Source organism: Phocoena phocoena, chromosome 10, assembly GCF_963924675.1.
Source record: "Phocoena phocoena chromosome 10, mPhoPho1.1, whole genome shotgun sequence".
Lineage (NCBI taxonomy): Eukaryota > Metazoa > Chordata > Mammalia > Artiodactyla > Phocoenidae > Phocoena > Phocoena phocoena.
The window spans coordinates 71300302-71322169 of NC_089228.1; the positions used below are offsets into that span (position 1 = coordinate 71300302).

The 21868-nt window shown below is 40.4% G+C and overlaps 1 protein-coding gene across 2 annotated transcripts in view; it reads left to right on the forward strand.

The window, feature by feature from the left end:
- Positions 1-18: 18 nt before the first annotated feature.
- NFYA (nuclear transcription factor Y subunit alpha) overlaps positions 19-21868 on the forward strand; it is a 30351-nt gene continuing 8501 nt past the window's right edge. The window contains exons 1-9 of one of the 2 annotated variants that reach the window (XM_065884980.1): positions 37-151; positions 6099-6246; positions 7803-7889; positions 10614-10760; positions 14398-14529; positions 14732-14837; positions 16020-16168; positions 18553-18726; positions 19507-19608. In XM_065884980.1, coding sequence (XP_065741052.1) covers positions 6172-6246; positions 7803-7889; positions 10614-10760; positions 14398-14529; positions 14732-14837; positions 16020-16168; positions 18553-18726; positions 19507-19608 — 972 coding nt within the window. In that variant the 5' untranslated portion in view covers positions 37-151; positions 6099-6171. Of the gene's footprint in view, positions 152-6098; positions 6247-7802; positions 7890-10613; positions 10761-14397; positions 14530-14731; positions 14838-16019; positions 16169-18552; positions 18727-19506; positions 19609-21868 lie in introns of both variants that reach the window. The other variant, XM_065884981.1, reaches the window with a different exon arrangement.

Here is a 21868-nt window from a genome sequence, read left to right on the forward strand (position 1 = left end):
GAGGGAGGCCCGATTCCCCTTTGTTCGGCTTCGCCATTTTGCTAGGCAGCGGCAGTGGCGGCGGCAGCGGCGGCTGGAGCCTCTGATTGGGTTTCGGGGTCCGGTACTGGAGCCAATCAGCGCGGGCAGCGAACCGGGGGAGCGAGGCACGGTGAGTGTGAGGAGCCAATATCCAGCGGCCCAGAGCCGGCCCCAGCGCCCCGATTGGCGGGTCTCGCTGACCACTCAGGAGAGGCCCAGGCGCCCGTCGAGCCCGGGGAGTCAAGCTGAGCCTAGCCGAGCTGGGCTCCCGACGGCCCAGGCTGGAGCCTGCGAGCGCCCTAGGGCACTCCCGGCCGAGGCCTGCAGGGGGCCGCTCCGCGCGGGGATGGCGCCCTCGGGAGCAGGCATCTCGGGGTCCAGAGCCTCGCAGGGTGCCAGAGCCAGTTGATGCGATGCGTCCCCGTCCCCCCGACCCTTAGGCACAGCTTCTCAGGCCCCAGGCCGGGGGGTGTTGGGTTTGTCTGCCACCAAGGCCCCTAAGCTCAGGTATACACACACACGTGCGCCCGGGGCCTTGGCGGTTTCCTCCTGGTCCTTCCGGCCTCACAGTTAAGCCCGCCCTTGCACTCAACACGCTCTGGCCCTCGGGACGGGAAGTCTCCCCCCGCGGGGCCCGCGCACCCCACCCCTCCGTGAGCGGGTTTGTCTGTCTGCGGCCCTTCTGGGTCGGGAGGCAGGCCCGGGGAAGACGCGCGCCGCAGCCATCGGGCCCTGTGTGCAGCGCGGAGAGGGGGTGGGCCGAAAGGGGGGCCCCGCCCACCCCGCCGTCCCCGCTGTCCCCCTGATCGGTGGAGGGGATCCATTAGTGCACCCACTCCCCGGCCCCGCTGCGCCCCACCTCCCAGCACGCTCGTCCCGGGTCTCCGGCCCGGCGCCGTTACCACCCCCTTTTGGCTCGTCATTTCCTCTCTTCCCCGCCCCGATCGCCGGGCACAACTGCACACCTCCGTCTTGGAGCGCAACCAGGCGGTCACCCGTCCTTGCCCGGGCTGTAAGGCCTGTCCATTCGGTGCCTGGAACCTCACTATAGAAGGTGGCGAGCCCTGTGCATTCCTTTTCCCGGAGGCTGCACAATTTGCTTTCATTAGTCTTATCTGTTGTTTTTCATCTTGTGAACTCTCGCTCCCTTGGGAATGCACAATTATTTTCTTTTAACCTTTCTGTGTCACTTTGAACGTGTCAGGTTTCACGCATTAGCTCAGTCCACAGCCATCTCTTGGTTTGTTTTTTTCCAGTATGTTGATGTTTTCTCAGCAGGTATTTATAGAAACGTAACAGTCTTGTGGGGTTTTGGTTAGGGTGAAAGGAAATCTCCGTTGACAACCAAGTATCGAACAGTTAGTATGTACCAGGCGTCCATCTGTGTACTGGGGAGGGAGTGGTTAGAGGTCGATAAGAACCTTCCCAGCCTGGTGGAGATTGACAGGTGAACAAGTAATTAATATCTCACGGTTAGTGCTGTAACGGGACCAAGTTCAGTTCTGTGGTGCACTGATGTGTGAGCTACCAACAGCCCCGGTGGAAGGCCAGCATTGCCACACTTTTGATTGGCCTTGAAGGATAATGGGATTTCTTCGGACAAGAAAGAATGGAAGAGCGTTGCTCACAAAGAGAAAAGCAAGTGCAGAGGCACCAAGCTTTGCTGTGTGTTCAAGGGGGAAGAAAGTATAGGGCAGTGGGCAGTTGCCGTGAGAGTTTAGGCTGGAAAGCCCAGTTGGTAAAAACACTTGTATATCTTGCTAAGGCATTTTTCGGAAGCAGTTATTTTGTAGAAATTCGGATAGGAGAAATCTAGAAACACACTTTTTTCAAGGTTGGAAAAATAAGTTTCTGGCTTATGGGGTTCTGCTTCACAATAGCAGCTGACTTTGGGGGGAAAAGGAAGATTTTTCTCCTAGGACTTTAAAAGTTTTTACTCATGTGAAGCACCGAGTGCAGCAGTCCTTGCCGCATAGAGTAGGCCTTTAGTATAATCACAGTTACTAAGGTCATACAACTGGTAGGTTGCAGAAAACTACTCCTGAGGAGTAGTGCTCTTTCCACTACTAAAAATTTGGGAACAGTTTTTGTTTTCACTTTTTGTAATGAGTTTTTCATTGTTTAAGTCATTTTTAAATTTTATTTAATTCTTAAAATATCTAACAGATGGAGCACTGTGGTTTAGATATTTTTTAGAATGTTTACATTTGCCTTTGGACTGGATGAATACCTTGGTACTTAAAAATGGTTATATCTAGTCACTAAAACACCAGCAAACATTTTTGCTAGACTTCTTTCTAAACGACAGTTATAGTCTGGTCACTTTTTTGCTAAACCCTTCTAGAGACTCCACCTATCTGCAGAAAAATTTAGCCTGGAATGTTGAGATACAGTAATCTGGCCTTAGCTTTCTCTTGACATGTGGCCTTGTATATACTGTTCATATGTGGAAATTTTTCTCTCCTTGTTTTTATGCTCTATCCTCATTTGGAGCACTCCATTCCCTCCCACTTCATTACATATACAAATCCTGCTCATGCTTAAGACCAGGTCAGATGCCACATTTTTCTAAAGCCTTCTTATCGACCCCCAATTGGAAGAACTCTGTGTCCTCCATACTCCCATACTACTTTGTTTTTCTCTTAGGGGTTCAGTACAGATTTTTACTCCTTTACTAAATTTAAAGACTCTTTGAAGTTAAAATCTTAGTCACAGTTTTACTTTTATTTCTAAAACCTTCAGGACGGTGTCTGACAGGTGGTACATCATTAGTGGAGATTAAGAAGCAAATTAGGAACTGCAATCCAGAACCTTTTGGATGATGGGGAAGCTGGACAGTCCTTTGTTCTCTAGTCTTTTATCAAACACAGATCAGAACCTGTTTGTTGAGTTGTGAAGTCAATTTAGTGGGCCAATGCTGGTAATTTTACAATAGAATAGAAACTATCACAGTTCATCTCATGTTATGAAGGTAAATATTCATGAAACTTTTGTTTTAGTTACTTTTTTAATATGTTGCATGTGCATTTGTGATGTGAAATGTTTTTCTTACTGTGAGTTGTCAACAAAGTTTGAAAGCTGCCGTTCTAGTTTTTACCTGGTAGTGATTGTCAAATATGATAATTCTATGGGGTTTTTCACTTGCTTATAGTTGAGTTTCTGGAAGTTTTAGCTTTAAAATAAAAATGTGTGTGGTTCCACAATGAATGGATTCCTAAGTAGTTAGCTGCATTTCAGGTTCTGCAGCTTGAAGTGAAGAGGAAGGGAAATTTTCTTGCTAACCGGAATAAACATACTCACTTTCTCTCTTTGAGGAAAAAACATTCAAACTTTGAGTTAGGAGTGAGAGCTAGACAGACTAAAGCTGGCTGGCTTAATTCTGTCAGAATGTGGCCGAAAGGCACTTGAGGAAAGACGACGATGTTTGCAGTTCTGCTAATTGAAGCTCACAGTAAGGGGAACACGTGGCTTCATAGAAGCCAGTTGCGTCCAGCCTTCACCATTAGCAGTCTCAATATCATGCTCCACGCTGAATCGCTCCCTCGTTAATATGACAGAGAATTGCTGTTAGACTTGAAGCTGCTTCCTTTTGACCCTTCAAAGTATAGTGGACTTCAGTGTTTTTAAATTGCAGCATTTGTATTACCAGGATAAACTAGTTAAGAAGAAAATCTGCATGACGTTTTATTAGTCATTTCCCTGCACTTCCAGTGCTATGTAAACTTCTGGAAATTAGCGGTCAAGGAAAAAATCTTATACAGGAAGGGGATTTGGGGTGGGGTGGGTTGTTAAAATATAGAGGACATTCCTTCCTGATCCTTATTTTTTTTAATCAACTCTTTTGAGATATAGTTTAGACATAAAGGATAATCATTTTAAGTGTACATTTTGATGAATTTTGACAAATTTACACACCTATGCAACCACCAGCACAGTGAAAATATAAAACATTTTATCGCCCCAGAAAAGTTCCAAATGCTCTATTCCAGTCAACTTCCCACCTTCCCCTCTTCCCCTTTTCCATTTCCAGGAAACCACTGATCTGCTCTCTCTCTCTAGATTACTGTTACCTATTCAGGGTTTCATATAAATGCAATCACACCACTGTTTTGTATCATGACCCTTAATTTTTAATTTTATTAGTTTAGAAATATAAATGCAATGTGTATATTGCAGTTAGAGACAAGATAGAGTTCAGGGAAGACCATTCGCTTCCCTGGAAGAGCCACTTCGTCTGGTTGCAAATCTGATTTTCTGTACTGTTCCCAGAATCTCTCAGGAGCCAACTGAGTCACCCAATTCAGAAGAGACATAAAAATCAGAAAGCCAGTTTTTCAGTATGCAATGAGAAATAACTATCAAGTTTACTTGTGTTTCTGATCATATCTGCTCCCTGTCGGCTACTGTATATGTAAATCCAAATTATAGCTAGATGTGTGCTTGGTGAGTATTCCATTAGAGCAAGGGTAGTGAGGTGAAGAACCACATCGCCACACACCATCATGCTGTGATGACGTAGTCATCCTGTCACTTGTTTATAACTCTTACACTCTTATACTACGTACCAATTTGGTTATGAGTAATAGGCTCAATCGATTTTTATTAGATTTTCCTCCCAACATTTTAGTATAAAAATTTTCAGACATACAGTAAAGTTGAAAGTGTTTTACAATAAACACCTGTATACCCTTCGTCTAGAGTCTACTGTTAATGTACTATACTTGCCTTTTCAGAGAGATACCTATATATATCTATCTCTCCATCTATTCATCCATCAATATACTTCTTCCTAATATTTGGGCACGCACTTGAATATATTTTGATTTCTTCACATCACATTGAGACACCTTACAATCATGGTGGGTGATTCATATCATCCACCAAGTGTGGATTTGTGGAGAGTGGTGCACTGCTTTGCTGCTGTGATGTGCAGATCATGTAACTCACATAACTTTGTCATTCAAATTTTAGAATTCATGAAGCCCTGGAGAAAAGTTTGGGGAAAGATTTATCTACATTTTCCTTATATACAGCTGTACCTCCCCCATGTTTCCAAGGTGAATTACCCTTTGATAATTTATATAATTTAAAATTTTTGAATCAGGTCTTTATTCAAGGTTCTCAAATATCACTTCAGTTTATCTAATTGTGTGCTTATTTCAAAAAGGAGCTTTCAGCTGTTAAAGTGTATGAGAATAGTAAATTTGGGCATTGACTGCATATTTGATATTAAGAGCTTAGAAATTTTTTAATGTTTTGAAGTAATTGTAGAGGCACAATGTCATTGTGATAAAACGATAAAGAAAAGAATCTACTCTTTGGAGATAGATGCTGACATATTTTTGGAGTTTGGAATAATAAAGTGTCTGGGATTTGCTTCAGAATAATGCAGGGATGGGTGGAAAGTGGATAAGATACATGTGGAATAAGATTGACCATGGGTTGAAAATTGTTGAAGTTGGGTAATGGCCGTAGGGGTTCATTATAATGTTCTCACTATTTTGATACATTTTTGAAAATTATCATAGTAAAAGTTAAAATTATACAATAAAGGGTGGGCTATTACTAGGCATTCAGATTCATGACTGAGGAAAACTTAAACTCTTTTCAGAGAAAATCATAGCCTGCTGTTTCTGTAATTCCTTTTTATTCCTTGCTCTAGATTAAAACACAAACTCCTAAGCCTTTGCTCGGTCTTTCTTACTTAACACTACTTAATGGAGATTTTGATAAGCAACGTGTTTGACTTCAGGTCTGGGTAATTACTTACTAAATAGTGAACCCTGAAATTTTTAATTGCTTGCCATATGTAGTGCAAACGTGTTACAAATTAAAGAAACTGTTCTCTAAAGTACATGTGCAGACCTGAAAATCAGTGTTAAATAGGCCTTGTAACAAAGTGATGTTGTAGCTTAATGAGAATTTCTTAAGTGTTGCTCTAGTAGTATTGAAAGGAAAGTTTGCTGATGAGAAATGACAAAGCATTTTTTACATATGTTAAATAGCGTTATCAAGGGTAAGCATCTGGTGAAGCCTTTATTAACAATCTCACTTTACTTTTCCTACCTTTCTAATAGGAGTGCATCCTGAAGTCTTCTAGGATCTCCAGAGTGAAAATCACTGTGGTCAAGACTCTAACTTGGAGGGACCATGGAACAGTATACAGCGAACAGCAATAGTTCAACAGAACAGATTGTTGTACAGGCTGGACAGATTCAGCAGCAGGTATGGAAGTAAAACTGCTTTAAACATCACAGCAAAAGCGCTGATAATAGCACTGCTCAGTAGGAGAGGTCTCAGATCTTACAAGAGTGGGTCTGGTGACTTGTGCTGAAGTGCTTTTCAAAGATTGGATTTTTTGCAGTTTCTCTCATTTTCTCTGTTCAGAAGTCTATATCCAGTCCATAACCACTTAGAATTTGATTTCATGGGAGCCTGGTTTAATAGTAAATTGCCCCCTTTTCTCGTATTAGAAATCAAACACCTAGTCTGTTTTCAGATGGAATTATGGAGGGGTTTTTTTTGTTCTTCCTGGATTCAATTTGGTTGTTTCTCTTATTGATTAAGCTACCTTGTGGTCTAGTAAGGCTTTGGCCACAATAAACAAACCAAGATAGCTTCTAAGAAATCTACTGTCCTTTGATTTGATCCGTCACAGTGCTTATTTTGAAAAGCTCTAGTTTAACATGAGGATAATATTTAGATAGCCACACTTACGGATAAGCACATATTAGAAAGGAATTCCCTGCTGCTGGTTTATCCTAATTAATATAGGTTGCCTTCTTGAATTTATAGACAGATTACATTTTCTGATGATTTATACCTGGCTTTATTTTAGGAAAACTTCACTGGTTTTTTCTCCCTGGAAGAAAAGAAATTTATTACGCATTGATTTAACCTTAGGCCAAGATTGGGAATGTTTTATTTCCAAAATGGAACTTAGATAATATAGAAAAGTAGTTAGTAGGGAGGGCAGAGGATGTTTTGATGGTGAGTTGTTCCATCTAATGATCAAAGAAAGGAGCTGCTCTTGATTAAAAGAGATTAATTATCGAAATTCCTTTGCTGGCTTTGGCTTCCACGTAACTGCAGCTTCCTTCAACTGCCTTGGTAGAAAAGGGGATTCCACAGAGGACCCTCCATTCATACCAATGCCCTGGTGGGTGAATTCTTGTTCTGTCAGAACTTACTATTAGGAGTAATAAAAATTAGGTTGAATCTGTGAAAACATTGCTTCTAAGGTAGTCCAGCTGAGTAGGAGTAATCCTAGTTTGGGGACACGAGCAGTAACCTCTTGAAGATGATTTTGGCTCTAGTGATTACCTTCATTCTTCCTTTCTGGGAATTGCATTTCAGTTCCAGAAATTCTTCATTGTAGCTTCAAAGCTGCTAAAACCTGATTAACTTTTTTGTTCTTGGGAATTCATTTGAGGAAATAAAAAGAGCTTTAAAATAACTTCACGAAGAAGGATCAAATACCCATTTTTGGAGGGAAAGACTGTGTTAAAAATGTTTTTGTTAATGATGTCAGCTATATTGGGTTTTTTGAGTCATGGAAGTGTGTTTTGAGTTCCACTCTGGGGACAAAGGGCTAATATCTGTAATCTGTTACTTCAACAAAACAGCTTCAGTATAGGGAGTCTACAGTTTGAAAGTCCTGTGTAGGGTGGGGCTATTGAAAGAAGACCCTCCCTCTCCCATAAGAGGTAAGGTGACCTCATGTCTTGAACTATACATTTCCTTCCTGACACATTTCAAGCTCTTCCTGTTCCTGTTCTCAGCAGCAGGGTGGTGTTACTGCTGTCCAGTTGCAGACTGAGGCCCAGGTGGCATCCGCCTCAGGCCAGCAAGTCCAGACCCTCCAGGTAGTGGTGCCCTCTCTGATTCTCTGTAAGCACTGCATGAACTTCTCCTCTCCTCATGTTTGGTGCTGTTTGTGGTAGGATCTCATGGAGAAATGGCAAAGTCAGTTGCATGTCTTTGATGCTGCTAACTTGTCTTTGAGGCTTAGAAGATGCCAGTTTCCTAATGTTTCATGCTAAATCATGTAGTGACCCCAGTATCAATTTTCTGAAAAGTGCCGTTTGGCTAATGTTTCTTTGGGAATGTCTGGGAAAGAATCAGTATAAGGGACAGGAAGAAATTCTTACAAGTGGCTTTAGAACCTATTTAGAGATCAAACTGTAATAAGATTGCATGGTAACTTTTCTTGAGTTTGTATTATGATAGTGGAGAAGAAAATATATACATTTTACTAGGGTAGATTGTGCTTTATTTTTATTAAAAGGACAACTTGGCTGTCCTGTCCTGCAATAATGATTGCACTTGACAAGATTGATCTAATCTCTGAATCTTGTTAATCTCTTAACTGCTATCTTTTCATTACCTTTCTTGGGGAAATAATGACTTGTCTTATTGTTAGATCTGCAGAGATTGCCCCATAGCTCTTGGACAGAGGTGGGATATGCTTTCTGTAAGTCTTGAAGTATTATAGCCACCATAAGAATTCCTACTTAAATGATGCAGTTTCCTAACATTATGTATGACCAAGTTAAATATGTAAATTGGGGTTATATTTTGGCCGGTTCCTATATAAAGATAAGTGAAGAAGCATAAGTCTTTTCTGAGTTTATAGGTTACTTTAACTAAGATGACCATATTTTTGAGAAATTGACAAGATTGGAGTACCCTGCCTTTTTCCCTCCACTGAATGGAAATGATTCAGAGTAGGACCTAGAATGTGGAACTGGCATCTCGCTTTATTATTAGTGCTGCTTAGCAAGTATCCTGCAGTGAACTACCCCTTATTGTAATCATTTCACTTTACCCTTTCAGCCCCACTCCCAAACCTGCCACTCATAGTGTTTGATGATGATGTACAGCCAATTCCGCACATAAATTAAGCTGAAATAAGCTGAGCTCATAGGTACTCCCAAACTATATTCAAATCTCAGTTCAGCAGTTTGTTATTCATGTTTCTCATGCTTGCTTCATCTTATTGAAATATAAAACAGTACTGTCATTAACCACTTGTGGAATGGGAATGTAACATGCTCTTAACTGTATGGCTTCTTGTCTGATGCATGCGTGCTTGTATTCATTCACATGTTGTAAAAACAGTGGGTTCCTTGGAGTCTCAAATAGTTCATCGTGTGCATATATAGGGAAAAGTGTGTCAACGAAGGGAAAAGTTAAGATGATGGATAGCCAGAAAATTACTAATAGCTGTGCCTTAAAACTTGTGTTTCCTACTTAGGCAGATTTTATTTGAAGAAAGGGAGGTACTTTATGAAAATAATGGAAACCTTTCCTCTCGCGCTCTCACTATTTTGGAGAATTTTAAATACTTCTTTCAGTTAGTCATGCAATAAATATTCTGGAAAGTCTTTCCTCATAGAGCATATGCAAGTCTTTAAAAAGTAAAGTGGAATTTCTCAATGCACAGTTTGACAAAATACAGGATTTAAATGTTCCTGAAGATTATGATATGCTTGGGGGTCGGGGGAGGCTTAATATCTAATCTACTAATCTAGGACAGAATGGTCTTTTAACTAATTCCTCTTATTTGAACATACTTTCACTAGCATTAAGAATGATTATTTCAGATATACAGATTTTCATTTGATCTGTTACAAATAATTCCTCGAAACAAAGATAGAAAGTTTGGACTTTTAGCTATTCTATTGAACTAAAGTGGCTTATTTTTTGGCTTTCAGAATGCAGTTGGCTAGATATTTTTATATTGAGACTCAAGATGTCACAGAGCACTTACAATGCCCCGGCTTCTAGAGTAATCCATTTACTCATTGGAGCTTGAAAGTTGGGAGTTTTTGGTGCACTTGAGTGCTTTGTATAATTTTCATATTTGTTAAAGCTAAAATAGCTATGCAGGTATTGCAGGGTCCAGTGTGAGAAGTTCCACCACAGAGATTGCAAACTGACCAGCAATATATTTCTAGGCATTTTTGCTAGTGGGCTCCTTGAACAACCACAGGATTAGAATTCTCAGTGCGGTGGAGAGGGTAAAAGATACATGTTTCATTTATGCTTGAGAAACTGTAGGGAGGAAAGGCATTCTATAAAAGCTCCCAGAGCTGCTCACTACCTAACCTGGAGTGGTTGCTAGGTTCAGTTTGATTTACTCCTTACAAGTTACTTAGAATTTATTTGCAGTCAACCACCATCCCCACCATCAGCCCTCCCTCTCATTGCCTCCTCTCCAGCCTTCACTAGAGAGTATTCCTGGATATTGGTCTAAAAACAAAAATAATAGCCTTGATGATTTGATTAAATACTTCTCATGGGTTTAGCCTGTATTTGATGATAAATGCCTTGTATCTATTGAGACTTCCCAAAGACTCTGCTTATTCTCCATTATATCTGACCCTAAAGTATTCAGCTTGGCATTTAGTCAGATACTGTATTTTCAAAGAAGACTACTTGAGGATGAGGACTTGAGACTTATTTTCTTAGTGTCTCTCCTACCTTCTCCTCCTCTAGCAAGGCAGCAGAGTAGATGCAGTGATTGTCTTTTGGTAAAAAACATTTTGTGTCTTATGTTATTTCATTGTTCTTATTTTACTTTATTTTAGGTCCAGGGGCAGCCATTAATGGTACAAGTCAGTGGAGGCCAGTTAATCACATCAACTGGCCAACCCATCATGGTCCAGGCTGTTCCTGGTGGACAAGGTCAAACCATCATGCAAGTACCTGTATCTGGGACACAGGGTTTGCAGCAGGTGAGTGGTATTTTTAAAAATGTTTAGACAGAATAATAGGATACAGGTTTTAAGAAATAGGTTGTTGCAAACTGAAAATTGATATTGCACTTAATTGTTTCTTACCTTCTGTTCGCATTTAGTCGATTTCCCACCTTTGTAGTGTCAGTGATATAAAGCAGGGCTATACAGAAATTGGACAGCTCTGGTAAGGACTAAGATATTGGACGTGATCTCAAATCAATGTAAAGAATATAAAAAGAATCTAGTTTAATAAAATAATTCATTGGTGTGATCTCAGTTGGCACTTCTGGGCACTGGGGGAGGGAATTTTATAGTCTTCATTTCCTTCCATGTAATTTATAACTTGAGTTATCTAGGAAGTGATGGAAATATTTCAGTTCAGACCTGTCGCACACACCTCAAGCTGTACTTAGAGCAAAATTTATAAACTTAAATATTTTAAAAGAACTGCAAATAAACAATGGTATTTCTCTTAGAAAGTTAGGAAAAGAACAAAATGAGCAAAAGATTGGTTAAAATTAATGAAGTAGAAAACCAGCAAATGTAGAAAAGTAAATAAAAGCTGATTCCGTAAACAGACATATAGTTAGGTAAATCCACTGGAAAGACTGATTCGGAAACAGAAAACAAAAGTAAACAGGACACACAACTCTGTGGCATAAAATTTTTAGAGGGATTTTTATCTTGTTGGCAAAAATTTTAAACAGTAATTATATCCAGTGCTAGAATGGGTGTGAAGAAAATGAAACACTCATTATTTTTGGTAATTTTCAAATTCTAAAGTCATTTTGGAAAGGTATCTCGCTCTTAAATACATAAGCCTTTTGATCTACCTGTCCTGCTTCTGAGAATCTATTCTATAGGAACAAAATCATCAATATGTAGGGAAAAATGTACAAAGACATTTGTACATGCAGCATTCTACTAGCAAAAAAATAAATAAAAAATTGTAGCCTGAGTGTCTGTTAATAAGGATAAAGAAACGGTTGAATACATCATACTATATTCATATGGAGTGTTATGTCCTTGTTAAAAAGGATGAACTGTTGACTTTGGGTGAGGGGTTAATATTGAAGTATTGTTAGTGAGAAATAATTTTCAGAGAAGTATATACTTAAGTCATCTCACCTTTGTAATTAATAGCTAAATCCCAATGAGTATATATGTTTATGAACTTCTTACTAAAATTTTCTAAAGCTGTTTATATCTTTAATTTGTTTTAACAGTTACAATTATTTCATTAATGTCTTCATTTTTCTGGAGGAATGTAATATAAGTTGAAAAAATTTGGCTATGCTTGATAAATCAAACTTTTAAGCTTTGCATATTCCCTTGTAGTCTTGCGCACACCTTTCAGACATAGTTATACACATGCATATAGTTTTCATTGTTGTGTGTCTGGTGTTTTTGTTTGTTTTACTTAGCTTTTTTTTATCCCCCACATGATTTTCTTATCATTTTTAATTCCTTCATAATGGTCAATTTGATGAATCAGAATTTCTAATTTACAAAGTGTATTTAGGGATTTTTGTTTTATTTTTCTTTTTTTGCTTTTATAGGTAAGATTACTATAAATGTATTTGAATTTTATAGCTTTATTTTTTCAGTTGAATTTAATCTTATGGTAATTTCTTTGGATTGGAAGAATTGGTTGGGCAAAGGGTAAGATCATTTTTAAGGCTATTGGCATATGTTTGCCAAGATAGAGTTTTAGTTAGGATTAAAAATAGTTTCCATGTTTCTCCATGCATAAATGTGTGAGCCTTTAAATATATTTTAGTGTGTGTACTTGCCTCAGTTTCACACTGCTGTTTCATTTCTGTCCTTGCTGTCATTGTCTCGTCTCCAACGCCCCCCCTTGCCACTCCCTCTTCTCTGTTGAATAGAAATGGTGTGATTCAGTGCTAGGAACATTGTACCACGAGTGCGATGACCTGACTTCATTCACAGGTCTGCCATTAAACAAACTTTCTGATCTTGGCCAAGTCATTTGAGTGTCAGTTTTCTCATTTGAAAATGCAGTTTATAACAGGTGATTACTAAGGTTCATTTCAGCTCTAAATTCTGTGATTTTTCAGCTCTAAATTTTGGGATTTTTTTTTTGGCCTTTAAGAGACATCGAAATGGTTATTTTATTCCCCTCCCTCCAAGCAGGACTGTAACTAATCAAACCATCTTGGAAAATTTATTTTCTGTTAATGTTATATAATATGGCTCTAGGTAAGATCCCATAGCCTCCCTTAGAATGCTTAAAATTTCGATCCATTTTTATTAGAGGTTGCTTTAGTGTTTTTTGAATAACCGTGTCTTTTAGAAGTGTACTTAACCTTTTTTTTGGATTGCATCTTCTGTTTTAGGATTCCAGTGAAATCTGTGCTCTCAGATTAATATCCCTGGCTTGATATAGACAATGGAACTAAAGTAGAGAGCCAAAAAATAGATGCAAGAATATTGGAAATTGGTATATAACAAAAATAGTATAAAGTATCAGTGAAGAAATGGTTTAAGAATGATATCAAAAAAGAAAATTATTCTCTACCTCACGCTATATCAAAACTACTTGCTAGATAGATTACAAATCTAAATGGAAAAAAGCATACTTGGAAACATTTATATTCTCTTTACAGGAATATTTTCTTTATGCTGTGGGGTAGAGAAGGATTTCTTCAAGACAAAAAAAAAATTGATTTGACTACTTTAAAATAAAAACTTGTATACATCAAAATATATCATAAAACAAAGGTAGAAGACAAAATTTGGAGAAGGTATTTTTAACACTTAACTGGGTTCGTATCCAGAATACATTAAAAAAAAAATTTTATGTATTAATATGAAAATAACAATCCAGGAGAAAATTGGGCAAAGAATATGAATAGATAGAAGAGGAAACCCTATTGACCAGTAGCACATATTCCTTGCTATCCAAAACAGGTAGAAAAAGATCCAGATAACCAGATACATTTCTTTGTTTATTTACCAACACTTTCTAATTTAATTTGTTAAATCTCAGTTTTGACTGCAGGGATGTCTGATATGATAGTCTCAACCTTTCTGTACAAAATCTTTTAAGGATTTTGTATATGCATATTTATAGAATCCCAGTTGGAAAAATTAGGAATTATTTAATTTTTTTTCAATATGTTATTATAAAAAACTTCAAACAGACAAAAACAAAGAGAATGGTATGGTGAATCCTCATCACCCATTTTAACACACAAACTAGTATTATGTTTAAGTAAATCCATTTTCATCTGTATTCCCCTACTCAAGGGTTATTTTGAATATATGTAGTACCATTTCATCTATTAAAAATATGGTATATTAGGTATATTTAGGTTATATTTTTAAATGAACATGCCTTTAAAAATATATACACATGCCAGCCTATCATCGTTTTAAAAACTGACATTGATTCCTTAATATCATCCAATATCTAGACAGTGTTCAAAATTCCCCCATTGTTTCATAAATGGAAAACAAGTTATCTCTAATTCATAATAGAGCAAAACAGGACTTCTTTTTTTTCCTCTTTAGGGCATTCCCTGCCTTCTAGAGGAATTTGGGTAACTAACACTCCAGAACCATAGGAGGCCAGTGTCAGCAGGATACTAATCTTTTATGTTCTGTTCCGCAGATACAGTTGGTCCCACCTGGACAGATCCAGATCCAGGGTGGGCAGGCTGTGCAGGTACAGGGCCAGCAGGGCCAGACCCAGCAGATCATCATCCAGCAGCCCCAGACAGCCGTCACTGCTGGCCAGACGCAGGTAATTCCACTGTCCACTGTGTCAACACAGGAGCACAGCTGCTTTGGGAGGGTTAGACAGCTGAGTCAGATATTTCACATGTAGTAGAAATGGGGAAGAAAACCATCCAAAAAATTTCTTTTTCTTAAAAAGGACTACATAGTCCTTTTCTTTGTGGTGTCTTTGGAATCCGTTCAATTGTGGCATTATTTATTTCCTACAGACGCAACAGCAGATTGCTGTCCAGGGGCAGCAAGTGGCACAGACTGCCGAGGGGCAGACCATCGTCTATCAGCCAGTTAACGCAGATGGCACCATTCTCCAGCAAGGTACGTGTGCCCGTCATTTCTGCGGCACTTTGGGGGCATCCTGTTTATCCTGAGCAAATGACTGCTTTCGACATTTTGTGGTGACCTCTATACGACCTATTTTTGAAAAACAACAAAATTTCCTCTAAGTCTCCATTGATTGTTAGTTCCTTGTCATCAATATGCGACCAATGTTGATTCCATTTGTAGAACTACAGTGGTTGTTAAAGACAACCACTAGGACCCTACGGATTATATAAGCTTTTTATTCTTTCTGGGGAGAAATGTTTTCTAAATAGAAGATTAGAAATACGGAGTTTCTTTAGTGGTAGAGACATACATCATAAGTCAAGTTGGCATTTATTGCTCTTGCTGTTTCCTTTTTTTTCTGGGCCACTCTTCATTATTAATTTATTCCAAGAAGACTTATATGCCCACTGTGTATATGTAGCACATTACTAAAGTAGTTTTCTTCTCAAAGACCCTCTAGTCTAGTAAGTGAGACATGCATGTGACCAAATAAACACAGTGCATAGCCCTTATTAGAGGTATGTATTCTATGACTAAAGGTTTGACCTGTGATTAAAATTTGGCAGTATACAAGATCCAGTGAGTGCAGTAAGCGTGCTCTCCCATGACTCGGGCCTAAACTGGCAGGAGCTCAGAGAATGATGAACAAATTCTCAAGTGCTGCTGTTGATAGCTTGGGGGCTTGGAGTACCTGGTTTAATTGGAAGTTTTAGTCCTGCAGCTGTTTGACTCATTGTCAATTTAGGGTAGACAAATTAAAAGTTGATAAAAATCTTCATCCTGAAGCAGGTTCTTCATATATATAAGAACAGTTGATATAGCTGGAGTCATACTGACCCATAGAAAGGGAAGCCTCCAAACTTTTTGGTCACCCATTGAAAACTATTATTGGAATACCCAGTGAATTACCCATTTCAAGGGTAGTTTTATTCACAACTGGAACCCAGATAGTTAATAGAATTTCTAAGATTGTGATTACTTGGATTATCTACAGCAAACCAGGGAGAGACTGGAGGAGAGCTTTTTTTCCCCTTGTGCTATGGAGTATGTTTTTCCAGGGTGAATAAGTGTGTGCCACATAGAAGAGGGACTAACTGTGTTCCCTCCTTTCTGTGTACCTGTTTTTTGTTTGTTTTATGTTTTCTTTTCTTAAAGTTACAGTCCCTGTTTCAGGCATGATCACCATCCCTGCAGCCAGTTTGGCAGGAGCACAGATTGTTCAGACCGGAGCCAATACCAACACAACCAGCAGTGGGCAAGGGACTGTCACTGTGACACTACCAGTGGCAGGCAATGTGGTCAATTCAGGAGGGATGGTCATGGTAAGAAAATTGATTTTTCATTTCACTGTTCTCACCTGTAATTTGTTTTTCCATGTATCTTTGTCTTTGAAAATTTCTTCAACTTGCAATTTGATATCTCTCATAAAGCTTGCTTATAATGCTGACCTCTTGGGATTGCAATTAATCCCTTAAGATACTTACAGAGATCTACTTTTACAATAAACATTACAACAAACCATAATTCATTCTGGGCACCTACTATGTGCCAGAGACTATTCTAGGTGCTAGAGATATAGCAGAAGATAAACAGATGTATTTGCTTTTCTCTAATCGTATTCATAATTCAAATAATGAAGGGAGATACAAACTACTGATCTTCGGGAAGTGGAAAGTATATTGCCCAGAGTGGGTAAAACAAGAAGTAAGTTCAAAATTAGAAAGATTGTAATCAATAGAGAGACCAAAAACTGTGATGCAAATATATTGGGAAGATAGGGAAGGAGAGTTGGGTGGTATGAGTGAAAGCTAAATCCTCATATATGTCAAAATAGGGTGTCAGTATACAGTACCTAAAATGGACAAATTAAGAATGAGAGTAGAAACCTGCACAGAAGTAGAGGAACTTCCCCAGAAAACAATACAACCATTCAAGGTTGTTATAGTTGGGAAGGTAGTGGGGCACGGGAGCCCATTACTTGTTTCCTCACACATTTAGTACAGTGTTCTGTTTTTGTTTGTTTAGGAAAATATGGGTTGAATTATATAGTAAGTTGACAATTTAATTAAATTATTTATATAACTAAAAGCATTTAGTAGCACTTGGTCAATCTGAACCTATGTTTCTTTGTGTTTTCCTTGTGCTCTTTTATTGCCTTACGATTACCGTTCATGACCATTAGATGGCAGCAGACATTCCTAGAAAATGGAGCAGTTGTGTGGACAAAAATTTGGACATGGTTGTGTCATTTCTCAGTATGGCTCCTTGGCCCCTATTACAGAATCATCTGGAATGTTTGTTGAAAATGTAGGCCTTCATCATCAAAAAATCTACAAACAATAAATGCTGGATGGGGTGTGGAGAAAAGGGAACCCTCTTGCACTATTGGTGGGAATGTAAATTGGTACAGCCACTATGGAGAATAGTGTGGAGGTTCCTCAAAAAACGAAAAATAGAACTACCATACCACCCAGCAGTCCCACTACTGGGCATATACCCTGAGAAAACCATAATTCAAAGAAGAGTCATGTACCACAATGTTGATTACAGCTCTATTTATAATAGCTAGGACATGGAAGCAACCTAACTGTCCATCAACAGATGAATGGATAAAGAAGATGTGGCACATATATACAATGGAATATTACTCAGCCATAAAAGGAAACGAAATTGAGTATTTGTAGTGAGGTGGACGGACCTGGAGTCTGTCATACAGAGCGAAGTAAGTCAGAAAGAGAAAAACAAATACCGTATGCTAACACATATATATATGGAATCTAAGAGAGAAAAAAAAGGTCATGAAGAACCTAGGGGTAAGACGGGAATAAAGACACAGACCTACTAGAGCACGGACTTGAGGATGTGGGGAGGGGGAAGGGTAAGCTGTGACAAAGTGAGAGAGTGGCACGGACATATATACACTACCAAACGTAAAATAGATAGCTAGTGGGAAGTAGCCGCATAGCACAGGGAGATCAGCTAGGTGGTTTGTGACCACCTAGACGGGTGGGAGGGAGGGAGACGCAAGAGGGAAGAGATAGGGGAACATGTATATGTATAACTGATTCACTTTATTATAAAGCAGAAACTAACACACCATTGTAAAGCAATTATACTCCAATAAAGATGTTAAAAAACAATACCATATGTTAACACATATATATGGAATCTAAAAAAAAAAGGTCATGAACCTAGGGGAAGGACGGGAATAAAGATGCAGACCTACTAGAGAATGGACTTGCAGACGTGGGGAGGGGGAAGGGTAAGCTGAGACGAAGTGAGAGAGTGGCATGTACATACATACACTACCAAATGTAAACCGATAGCCAGTGGGAAGCAGCTGCATAGCACAGGGAGATCAGCCCGGTGCTTTGTGACCACCTAGAGGGGTGGGATAGGGAGGGTGGGAGGGAGACGCAAAAGGGAAGAGAGATGGGGATATATGTATATGTATAGCTGATTCACTTTGTTATAAAGCAGAAACTAACACCATTATAAAGCAATTTTACTCCAATAAAGATGTTAAAAAAAAATAAAATGCAGGCCTTTGGTGAAAATGTTCTCCAAGAATCTGCATTTAACTAAGTGTCCTATAAAAGCTGCTTTTTGTAGCATTCAGAAGAAAACTAACAGGGGCCAATAAACTGTCTCCCATGTCCATACTTCATGTCACTATTTAATAAGCTCTGATTTTCTTTTCACACAGATGGTACCTGGTGCTGGCTCTGTGCCTGCTATCCAGAGAATCCCTCTCCCTGGGGCAGAGATGCTTGAAGAAGAGCCTCTCTATGTGAATGCCAAACAGTACCACCGTATACTTAAGAGGAGGCAAGCCCGGGCTAAATTAGAGGCAGAAGGGAAAATTCCAAAGGAAAGAAGGGTATGTATAGCACTGGGAAGGATACAGGATGAGAACGGCAGGGTTCTACTTTTGAAATTACCTTTTATGTAGTTTGTTTCCTTGAATACCTTCCAAACATTGAAGTTAGATAGCTGTTAACCTTTTGTAAAAGCATTTATTATTGCTATATGGAGCTGCAACTGCAATATTTAAAAAATATGACATAAATAGGGTGTTTTTTTTATCTTACATAAAAGAAGTCCAGAGATAAATTGTCTTGGGCTGTGGTAGCACATTTCCAGTCCTCAAGACCCATTCTCCTCCTTTCTTACTGTCCTGATATTCTTAGTTTGCTGTCCATAGTCCAAGATGACTGTCTGGGCTCTAGCCTCGGAGCAAAGGGAATAAGAAAGGCATTCTTTCAAGGAAACATTCAAGAAGTTCCATACATCTCACTAGCCAAAATTTAATTACATGGCCACACTTAACTGCAAATAAGTATAGGAAATGCAGCCTTTTTACTGAGCAGCCAACTAAAATTTGGTTTGTTATTAAAGTGAAAGAGAGGATATATATTGGGAGGTAGGTAGTGATCTCTCTTATATCTTTGGGGAATCTTTATTTAGTTATTACTCATTAGGCATTTACATTCTTATGATAGTTCGATATGGTTAGCTGCTGTTTATGTTTTCTCCAAAGATTTCTCCATAATACAGGGTCATAATTGCCCCCGGTGGCTTTGATCACAGCTGTCCTAAACTTTTGAGCATTAGACAGCTATGCTAGTTTCAGCTAGTAGTTTTATTTTTCTTATTTTAGAAATACCTGCATGAGTCTCGGCACCGTCATGCCATGGCACGGAAGCGTGGTGAAGGTGGACGATTTTTCTCTCCAAAGGAAAAAGATAGCCCCCATATGCAGGTAAGAAGATCTATACCTTTTATTCTTCTCTTTACTGCCTTGTATTTTCTTGGGTGGAAGCCTTCGCATTGTCCTCCTGATATTTTCAAACTAGGGGCTCATCAGTCTCTAAACTAGATGCGACATTGTGTGTCTTGGAGCCCTTCTCACCTTAAAAGAACTAAGGTCTTTAATCAGTGGCCTTTTTTCCTTCCAGTCTTTGCCAGTTATTACTATTAATTCCTTCCTGAAATTCTCACTTTTCTTGATTTTCAAAGAACAGGTTTGTTTCTTAGTGTAGCAGTAGCAGCTAACACTTAACTGCTATGTGCCAGCCATTACGTTAAGCGCTTTTCTTTTGTAAGCATTGAATCTTTACAACAAGCTCAAGCCCCATGAGGTAAGAATTATAGTTTCCATTTTACATTTGAATCTGAGGTTTAGAAGGGTTAAGTCATTTGCCTAAGGTAAAATATTTAATAAAGTGGTGCAAGTGAAATTCATACCTAGGCAGTGTAATTCCAGAACTTAGTCCGTAACCATACTGGTTCTTACATCTAATTTCACTGATTGTATCTTATTGGCATTTCTAGTCAATGTGTCCAAAATAGAACTGTTGGTTTTTATTTTATTTTTTTATGACTAAACCAAACACTCATCTCAACAAGTGACACGTCCATTCACCCAGTTATTAAAGCTACAATTGTCCAATTCTTGAAGTCCTCTTGGTTTTAACTCTAAAATATACTCTGAATCAGCTTACTTTTTTCCCTCGTAACTGCTGTCAGCCTGGTCTAACCTGCTCTTCTTTGCTTCAGTTACAGCAGCTGCCTAGTCTCCCTTCTTCCCCTCTTGTGCCCCTCTAGTTCACTCTCCACATCTTAGTGTGATCTTTCTAAACGTGTATCATATCACATCACCATCCTGCTCAAATCCCTTCTACTCCCACCCTTTTCCATTTGCACTTAGACTAAAATACAGAGTTCTCACCATGGCCAGCAAGGCCCTGCATGATCTCGCTCCTGCCCACTTCTGGCTTTGTTTCCTCCTGCTGCTTGGTCTTTATGCTCTTGCTATAGTGTTCAGGAACCTTTGTCTTCAAAATAGTAGCTGGTCTGTAAAAGCTTTTCACGCGAACTCCTACAGAACTCCTACTGAAGGCTGGCAGAAGACCTCAGACCTCCCAAAAGGCAAGAAACTCCCCACGTAACTGGGTAGGGCAAAAGAAAAAACAGAGACAAAAGAATAAGGACGGCACCTGCACCAGTGGGAGGGAGCTGTGAAGGAGGAAAAGTTTCCACACACTAGGAAGCCCCTCCGCGGGCGGAGACTGCGGGAGGCAGAGGGGGGAGTTTCGGGACTGCGGAGTAGTGCACAGCGACGGGTGCGGAGGGCAAAGCGGGGAGATTCCTGCACAGACGATCGGTGCCGACCAGCACTCACCAACCCGAGAGGCTTGCTGCTCACCCACCGGGGCGGGCGGGGCTGCGAGCTGAGGCTCGGGTTTTGGTTTTGGACGGAGCTCAGGGAGAGGACTGGGGTTGGCGGCTTGAACATAGCCTGAAGGGGTTAGTGCACCACGACTAGCCGGGAGGGAGTTCGGGGAAAAGCCTGCACCGGCCGAAGAGGCAAGAGACTTTTTCTTCCCTCTTTGTTTCCTGGTGCGCGAGGAGAGGGGTTTAAGAGCGCTGCTTAAAGGAACTCCAGAGACAGGCGCGAGCCGCGGCTGAAAGCGCGAACCCCAGAGACGGGCGCGAGCCCCCGAGACGGGCGCGAGCCGCGGCTGAAAGCGCAAACCCCAGAGACGGGCGCGAGCCGCGGCTAAAACCGCGGAGCCCAGAGACGGGCGGGAGACGCTAAGGCTGCTGCTGCCGCCACCAAGGGGCCTGTGTGCGAGCACAGGTCACTCTCCACACCCCTCTTCCGCGGAGCCTGTGCAGCCCGCCACTGCCAGGTTCCCGGGATCCAGGGACAACTTCCCCGGGACAGCGCACGGCGGGCCTCAGGCTGGTGCAACGTCACGCCGGCCTCTGCCGCAACGTCACGTTGCCTCTGCCGCCGCAGGCCGGCCCCGCATGCAGTGCCCCTCCTTCCCCCATCCCCCAACCCCCGGCCTGAGTGAGCCGGAGGCCCCAATCAGCGGCTCCTTTAACCCCGTCCTGTCTGAGCGAAAAAACAGACGCCCTCCAGCGACCTACACGCAGAGGCAGGGCCAAATCCAAAGCTGAGCTCCTGTGAGCTGTGAGAACAAAGAAGAGAAAGGGAAATCTCTCCCAGCAGC